This window comes from Hesperophylax consimilis, chromosome 7 (assembly GCF_061612785.1).
Source record: "Hesperophylax consimilis isolate HC1 chromosome 7, BYU_Hcon_1.0, whole genome shotgun sequence".
NCBI lineage: Eukaryota > Metazoa > Arthropoda > Insecta > Trichoptera > Limnephilidae > Hesperophylax > Hesperophylax consimilis.
In genome coordinates, this window is record NC_142842.1 from 16,837,184 (window position 1) to 16,846,584 (window position 9,401).

General features: G+C 35.4%; 1 protein-coding gene across 1 annotated transcript; it reads right to left on the reverse strand.

The window, feature by feature from the left end:
* Positions 1 to 140: 140 nt before the first annotated feature.
* Positions 141 to 8,751, reverse strand: LOC149422383 (uncharacterized). The gene is made up of 6 exons (XM_089633257.1): positions 8,468 to 8,751; positions 4,822 to 6,110; positions 4,590 to 4,736; positions 3,093 to 3,228; positions 1,143 to 2,428; positions 141 to 399 (listed from the first exon to the last, which is right to left on the reverse strand). The coding sequence occupies exons 1-6, from the start codon at positions 8,600 to 8,602 to the stop codon at positions 249 to 251; spliced, it is 3,144 nt and encodes a 1,047-aa protein (XP_089489383.1). The 5' UTR covers positions 8,603 to 8,751; the 3' UTR covers positions 141 to 248.
* Positions 8,752 to 9,401: the final 650 nt, after the last annotated feature.

Genomic DNA, 9,401 nt, shown 5'->3' on the forward strand with positions numbered 1-9,401 from the left:
CGTACAAGATATTTTAAAATTATTATTTATTGAAATTAATATTTTACATACAAACATATTAAAGATTTAAAAATACATGCAGTTTTAAATATCATTCTAACAAAACTTCCCGACTCAATTGAGAAATCAATAATCGTGTGTGAATTAGAGGTTTATATTTAGATCGCCAGTATTTGATTACAAGCACAAATTCAAATTAAATTATTTAAAAGAAAGACGTTCTCTGTATTATTGTGGATTTTTAATCATTATTCTATAGTCGACCACAGCTTCATTCGATCCTTCCATGGGAAAGGTATCATTTTCAAATCCTTGTTAATTTCAAGCACTTCATAGTTCTCCTTGGTCGCTGGAGTCCACGTTATGAGTTCAGAACTAGATTCTTCAGGTGTGGGATTCCTGTGGAACAATAAAACATATTAAAACAAATAATACAGCAAACAGACCTGAGAACGTTTTACTTAAATAAATACTCAAGATTTTCGGTTGACGAAAACTAGCATCCATTTCAAGATGCTACGGTTTACATTGGCAATGCTGGGAGTTTATTAAAATTAACTTAAAATAACCATGACCTTAATCTTAATATATGAATTCGTTTGGATGAATATTTTTTTAAAACCGTCCACTAACGGTGTACAACAATATATTATTTTAAATGATCTGCATGAGGGTAAGTATATGACATATGTTCCTAGCTCTTCATTAATTTATCTCTAATTGAGAAAAACTCGTGTTTTAATTAAGATATATAAAGTTTGTCTCGGAAAAACAACCTCCCCTCCTCGTTTAAACTATCTTAAGGTTCCATTTTTCTCGAAGTCACACTCTCTCTTGCCATCCGGGAAAAAATTATCTCCCCGCCCCTCGAATTAAGAAGACTGTAAGGTTCATTTTTGCTTGAGAGCAATCCCACGATTGCTGTCTCCACTCTTCTAGTTAAGAAGACGCTCGTGAATTTTGGGTGTAAAAGAGTGCTAATATTACAAAAAATGGAATTTTTGATGTTGTTTTAAATTATACTTTTTTATGTTTAGTTTAAATTAATTGATTTTTACTTATAAGCTTCCTGCAACGGGCAATAAACTAAGTGTTGGCACACACTCCTAAGGATGGTGGAAAATAAATAGATATAAACTCACCCAAACTTCGCAAAGTTGGTCCACATCTCAAGCAATTGTCGTCGAACTTTGAGATCGGCTGGTGTTACAGTATCATAATTTATATGTGCCATTTTAGTTAGGTACATCAATTCAGAACCATGACACGCTCCGCTCCCTTTGAAGGCCTTAAAAATTTCAAAGTCAGATTGAACACTTCCTTCAAATGAAAAGAGATAACCATAACCACGAATTCCGTGCTCAACGTAATAATGGAAAGATTTTTCGATTCCTGCGACAAACAGCAAGTCGGAGAGATAGTTATCAACTTGTTCAGTCTCTGATTGATTTCTGACGTTGTAAACACTTGTCAAATCTTCATTCAGTTTTGTTTCATCTCCAACGCTGAATGATGACATACAATCTGTATACTGTCTTGCAATAATATGTGGCAACTGTTTTCCATAAAACATTTTGAACATACAACCTTCGTTGCTGCAAAATCCCATTATTATCGGAACCTTGTGGAATTTCCCTTGTTTCAAGACTTCGAGTGGCTCGGTTGTTAAAAATGCATTGACATTTTCAAAAGACTTCTCTACGACCGGAGCGAATCCCATAAATTCGCTAGATTTAAATGAATCTTCATCTATTATTTTGTCCATTGCTACGACAAGCTCCCTATCGCCAATTCTCTGCAGCTGTTTAATCAAATCAACAGTATCGTTTGCTGTTATACAAAGGGCACTTTTGAACTTTTGGACCTGTTGAGCTGGATTTTTATTCCTCGCCCAAGGGTTTAATGATGATCCTGATTCGAGAATTGCTTTGTGGAATAAGCCTTCTGACAATGGAGAAAGCATTTGGTAATCTATAGAAGCGGAACCAGCGCTGCATCCGAAGATGGTGATATTGTTCGAATCTCCATTGAACGATTCGATATTCTCCTTAACCCAAGCCATGGCAAGAGTCTGGTCTTTTAACCCAGCATTTCCGGGAACTTCGGGAACATCGAGACACAGAAATCCCAGAACACCAAGCCGATAATTGATGGTCACTAAAATTACATCCTGTTCTAGTAAAAGATCTGCTTCGAATCCCTCCGAACCTCCACTACCGCTTCTGAATCCTCCGCCATGTATCATCACCATTACTGAGTATTTCTCGTCACTGGGATTCTTCGGTAAACTGGGCGTATACACGTTTAAATACAGGCAATCCTCGCTTCCAAGCAACTCGCCACTTACAAACATCTCCACTTGGGTACATTGGCTTCCTTCCTTTAAAGCCAACTTTCTTCCTGACCATGGCTTTACTGGAACAGGGTCCTAAAAAAATCAATTTTTCGTGTTTCCTTATTTAGTCTTCAATTGTCTTAAACCTACCTATATGCAAATAAAAATAGATTTATCCATATTTGCTTATATCATGCTGACCATGCATAAAAATTCTAGTACCATAAAAAAAGACGATGCTATATTTTCGCTTAACCGTCTAGTCCCTGTCCATGTCTTTTGTTGTCATTTTGTTCTCATTCTTTATAGTCTTATCCTTACCATTAACTAACATGACCCATAAAATGATCGCTTGGCAATGAAAAATGAGTATAATCCAAACAGAAAAGGAAAAAATTATTAAAAAAACTTATTCCATTAGAAAAATTTGTTTGTGATCTCACTTTGTGTGAGGACATACGACGCGCTGTTGAATGCGTAAAGAAGTCGAAAACGCATCAGGAAGATATTGCACGATCAAGTAAATAAAATTCTTGATTCTTGAGGTCATGAAAAAAATAATAATGGATCCTTCAATAACAGTATGAAATTCGTAGTGAATGCTAAGATAGAGTTATGTCGTGTTCCATCAAAACATCCTAGGTCATAGAGGTTTTGGTTCCATTTTAATGATTATGTAATAAGCGGCATAAATAAAAATAGATCACACTTTCATTGATTTTCTGTTCAGTGGTGTAGATTACAACAAATAGCTTACTTTAAATCTGAGATCTCCAGTTGGAGGCTCGGCGAAAGGAATCCCTTTGAAATAGACATATTTCTTTCCATTTTCTGTAATTGCCTCTCCACCTTCCAACTCCCCCTGTTTCACTTTGATCACTGGGCCTGCCATTCTTTCGTCAAAAATATGCAAATAAGTATTTTACAGAAACAAAAGAACTTGAAATATTTACAAACTTATCTCAATGACTAAATGATGAACTAACTAGGAATTAACGTGTTTTTGCAAATTTAGAACCTTATCGGTACATGACCAAAGGATGCACTAACGAAGAGATGATGTTTTTAATATAATATGTAGCGACACCTCTGTCGTTGCAACTTTTATGGGAGCTGCAAAGATAAGTTTGTATATTTGAACTATATCATGAAATATGTTAATGGAAGTTTTTCTAGTGGATACAAAATGAGTCCTTTTGACACTTCACCCGACTGATTGCACAGATTCTTTCAAAAATCTAATCAACACAGCGTATCAGTATTTACGACCTAGGAGCACTTATTAAAATTCGATAAAATTAATATCATTAACCCTACATGTAATTATAATAAATTTTTATAATTTTTAATGTGAAATCAACAAGTTGTGGTTATTAATTATATAATTTGTAGATAGATTGTTACATTGTGACAACAAGATTCTTTCTCATATTTTGGTAAAATTGTCTATTTGAACCGACATTTTTAGAACAACAAATTTCTGTTATCAAAATTTCATGGGCAACTTAGATCTAACTGCCATACAAAATAATTTTGGAGAAATGTGGTTCCATTTGCGTTGTACTCCGAGCTCATTTGCTTGGGACAATAAAGTTCCATGTAAAATAAATGAAAAAAATAAGTTAAAAAATAACATATTGTAATTGAATTATCTTTAAATTACGGAATGCAAAAAAAAGAAATACATAAAAACATGACATTCATCAAAAATAAAAACCATTAAAATGCTCAGATAGAACCCTCTTGCTGGAGTTTGAGTGTAGCTTTTTTGAAAAGCTACACTCTGTTTCTTTCTTCTCGTGTGTTTTAGCTAAATACAACATATTTTTGCATAGAATTTTAAAATTTAAAAAAAATAAATTATTCAAATTTTACTAATAATTAAAGTGTTTGTATTTTATTCGGGACTCAAACTTTCAACCTAAATATCTCAGTTTCATTCAAATGGCAGAAAGATCATTGTTGTTCGGGGGGCACGAGATAATAAACAATAAACTTTGCATACTTGAAAATAATTATTTAAATCGATTTTAACTCTGACCTGAATCTAAATAAATACCACCAAAATTACAAAACCTTGTTTCATGAGCTAGTGATGGTAAATATTTAAAATGATCGAATGGTTAATCGCACTAATTGCTCGACCACAAAATACGATTAAAAAAATTCCATATCTCGAATGAAATTCAATCGATTTTTTCAAAAATTATTTAAAGGGTAGAAATGCCAAAAAAATATGTGGAGTTCTTATTACTTGTAAAACTTTTCCCACAACTCCATCCTCTCTTTGTAAGGAAAAGCGACCATGGACGAATGATCATTGATTTCAAGAAAATTGAAATCATTTTCGGTGATTTTTAGCCAATCTATTTCTGTTTTAGACCCCTCGGGAGTTGGATTCCTGAAAACAGAAAAGAAAAATCACAAATAATCTTTCACAAGTACAAATATCATCTCGCTGTTACAAAAATAAAATTAAAACCTACCCATGTTTGGCAAAATCTGTCCACATTGTCACCATTCGATCCCTCATCAGATACTCTTTGCTCATATCTACGTCTTTTTCTTCATTATAATAAGCACTGTTAGCCAAATATGGAATATCGGATCCATGGGCTGCGCCTTCTCCCTTAACGGTTTCAAATAATTTGAAATTCATTTTGAATCCACCCACAAATGAAAAGATGTACGCGTAATTTTTTTTATTAGTATGCATCATCCGGTATTTGAGGGCTTCAAATACTCCGTAAACAATCGACAGATCAGCATAGAATTCATCCTCTACTTTAAATTCATCGGTTTCACTTGGTGTGTAAACGGCTGAAAATGAACTATTCAGTTCAGTTTCGTTGACATCTGACAGAATTGGTAGTACACCGACAAAGTTGCTTTGTTTGATTTTTTCTACCTGCTCTTTATTGAACATTTTGATCAACGATCCTTCATTGCTACAAAATCCAGTAATGGTAGGAATGTTCATGATGCTTCCAGATCGTAAGAGATCTTTTGGATCACATGGCAAGAACGCTTTAACATTTGGAAACACCTTTTCTACGACCGGTGTGAAAGCGTAAACTTCTCCTCTCATTGGCTGTCCCTCCAACATTGTACAACCAATTATAACAATCTTCTTCAAATCAGCCTTTTGCAACTGCTCCAAAAGATCGTGAGAATCTTCAACGATGTCTAAAGAAGCGGCGAATTTTCTGGCGTGACTTTGGTGGTCTTTGGTTAGTGCCCACGGATTCAATGAAGATCCCGATTGCATAATTGCCTTCTGGAATAGATTTTTAGACATCGGCGATATCAAGTGATACTCCACACTGGCTGATCCTGCGCTGACACCAAATATTGTAATATTTTTAGGGTCACCGTTGAAAGCATGAATGTTTTTTTTAATCCATTTTATGGCAAGACTTTGATCTTTAAGTCCTGCATTTCCAGGAACATCCGGTGTGTCTAGGCAAAGAAATCCAAGAGGTCCAAGTCTGTAGTTGATGGATACGAACAAGACATCTTTTTCGAGGAGAAAGTCTGGTTCATATTCTTCAGTATGTCCACTTCCACCCACAAATGCGCCTCCATGGATGTACACCATCACAGGATAAGCAGGGACCTTTTCAGCTGCATCTGGTAGGGTCGGAGTGCTGACATTTAAGAAAAGGCAATCTTCATCTCCCTTGTAGGTATCATCAATAAAGCTTAATTGAGCGCATCTACTCCCGTCCTTAGTTGCATCTCTGATACCATCCCAAGGTGTTTTCGGAATTGGATCCTGTGAAAAATAAATAACAACATCACTAACTAACTAACTAATCATCACGCCGTTTCCCCGCAGGGGTAGGCAGAGAGGACGGACCGGCAAACAACTCGGTCTTGGCACACATTCCTTGCCTCATTCACATTCATACATCGTCTCATATATAGGTACTCTTCTATTGTTCTGACTCTTGACATGGCCCGACTCGAGTATCTGATTCACTTGGTCGTGCCATGTCTTCCTCTGGCGTCCCCGACTTCTGCTACCATTCACATTTGCATCGTATATTCTCCTTACACTCCTTTCTTCCCTCATTCGCTCTACATGCCCAAACCATCTAAGCGTCCCTTTCTTGATCTTACTCATTACGCTTACATCAGCCTTGCACTCTTTTCAGATATCCACATTCTTCACACGATCATACATGGTTTTACCACACATACGCCTCAGGGATCTCATTTCAACAGCATTCAATCTACTTTCATCCTTTCTTTGCCAGTTCCATGCCTCACTTCCATACATCAGTGAAGGTACCAGCACTCCATTGTGGACTGCTAACTTCGCTTCTTTGGACAATTTTTTGTTAGCGCCAACTGCGTTCAGTCCTCCATTAATGGAGTTACCTGCATTTACTCTTCTTTCAATATCTCTGTCAGCCTTCCCATCTCTCGTAAACATGCTTCCTAAATACACAAATTCATCCACCTGCTCCGAGTATTCCTCATTCACAGCTATATTGCACACTGTTTTCGTACTTTCTCTTTCAAACACCATTACTTTAGACTTACTTACATTCATCATTAACTCATTCTTTACGCATACTTCGTTCATCATAGACACGAGAGACTGCAGATCATCCATACTATTAGCAATCAGCACCGCATCATCAGCATACAACAGGCAACATACTTTCAGATTACTCAAATGTATTACTCAGAGTATCACTACTCAAGAATATCAACAACACAACTGTTATCATTTAAAATTAAATTCATTTTTAAGAACAATTTTTTTTATAACAAATTACGTGGTAACCTGATAAATAGTGATAAGGAATATTGTTTACCTTAAGTGTGTTTTAAATTAATCTAACATTATACACAGCGTTTTCATAAATACGTGTATACTGTACACAGAATATAATAATTATATTTCCACAATAATTGCAAAGTCATTTTTCCCTGATATGACTTACGTAATACGTGTTTTGTTAGTATGTACCTACATGAGATTGCACGAAACGGTTAATAGGTACTGGAACTAATATGTTTGTCGGTACCTACTTGCTTTTGTACCTCATCGTTCATTTTAGACATTAAAATAAAATGCTTTTAAAAGGTTAATTAAATTGACGTGTCGGCTTTTGCTCATCAATTTTGTAAGACTCGCGTGATATTAGTGGCGTTGTTAAAAACTCTCTAGCCCAGGGGCATTCGGGCAGGCTGATAACAAGACGCCACCTTTTTGCAAACCACCAAGCCAAGGAATGAGGTGAGACAGTTTTATTTAACCCTTGTACATAAGCAGTTACGTAAGCAGCTCCCGTGTATTTTGACACCGGTTCCGTTTCCAAAAACGGATTTGTTTTCAGTCAGGGTTTTTCAAAGACAAACTGTGTTCGTATGTAACCGCGTGTAAAGGGTTGTTGCACTCATCCTATTTTAATGCTACGTAGTATGGATATTATTCATTTTAATTTGGTTTTCTTTTGCTATTTCGTGTTTTTACATAAAATTACTATTTTATTAGTGTTATTTGTTTTTTTTTCGAAATCTCATCCTTATTTTAACAAAAATAAACTTTTATCAAAAACATTGTTAAAAATTGCGTAGCAAAAATCATAATATACGATAAAATTCCAATACACAACTGTTTATGTTTTGTCATTGGGCGATTTTATATATTCTGTTAAAAATTTACTACGCTGAATTGAAAATGGATTTTTTCTTATTTTTTTTACAGTTTTACAGAACATTTCTAAGCTCGTGGTTTAATTGGTAGTTCTAGTTAAGAAAGTTATATTGGCTTACAAAAGGCAGACCGTTTGACCTCTCCTTTAATCTCTTGACCCATCTCCTTACACCCCAGTGTGAGGGACACACTGATCCTTAGATTCATTCATACTTTCAAATATTACCCTCATACCTTCTCAGAATTTCCTCTCCTTCCTTCCCTTATAAAAGATCTTAGACTCAGCATCCCAAAAGATGACATAGTCCCTGAGGGAAATTATTTTCTTCAAGGCCTCCTTTTGATCCCATCCTTAATGTTAAAAAAATGGGACAAAACACCAAGTTACGTGTTATCAAAAATGCATGTAATAGGTTAAAATATATGCAACATTAGTAATGTTATGAAAAAATAAACTTTACCTTGAATCTCCTGTTACCAACGGGGGGTTCAGCGTACGGAATTCCTTTAAAACTAACATACGCCTTCCCATTGACGGTTGTAGAGAAAATTCCAACCAAGTCACCCTCGTTAACTTTTACCCGGGGGCTAGACATAGTTAAAAGTTACTTTATTTTTTTATATTTCGTTTAATTGTTGATTTTTTTGTAAATAATAGTAGAATTTTAAAATTAGCTGTTAATCAGTCTGAAGTCAAGATATAACTACATTAGTCGAAGTACTCAACGAGAACGTACGAAGTAAGTTTAAGATGTTATTCAATTGAGGTGATTGTGTTCATGCGGATCCAACCAATTGGGCAATATTGTCAGGGCCGGCCCCGAATAAAATGGCGCCTGGCGCTAGTAAACCTTAAGGGTGCTGTATTTGGTGTTAAGTACTACCAGGGCCTTGGCTTCTTGGCTCCTAGGCGCCTTGGAAAGGCGGCGCCCGGAGCGGACTGCTCCAATTGCACCTTCAGCCCTCGCATTCCGAATTTCAACCGATTTTTGATATATTTAAACGCTTTAAGTCCTTAAGTTACTAAAAAATATATTTGTTGTTAACGAAGATAACATCTGTACATTTTTAATGCAGAATCAGTAATTATATGAAATTCCCTCGGCAGAAAAAAATCTCAAAGTATACTCGGAAAATGATTAAAAACACATTTTGTTTTATTATTTAACATTTTATAGTAAGAAAAATCCACACTGTATCTTTAAATGCAACATAAGCATTTGTCGAGAGATTTTTACTCTCTTTTAAGCGAGTCTTGTTTCGTTAAATATTTTCATACTTTTCGCTAATTTATTATCGTTTATCAATATTAGCGCGCTCCCTCTAACATTCGTATTTACATATAACTCTTTCAAACCATCTCATTATTCTTTTTAAACGCTTACTACGAAGTCT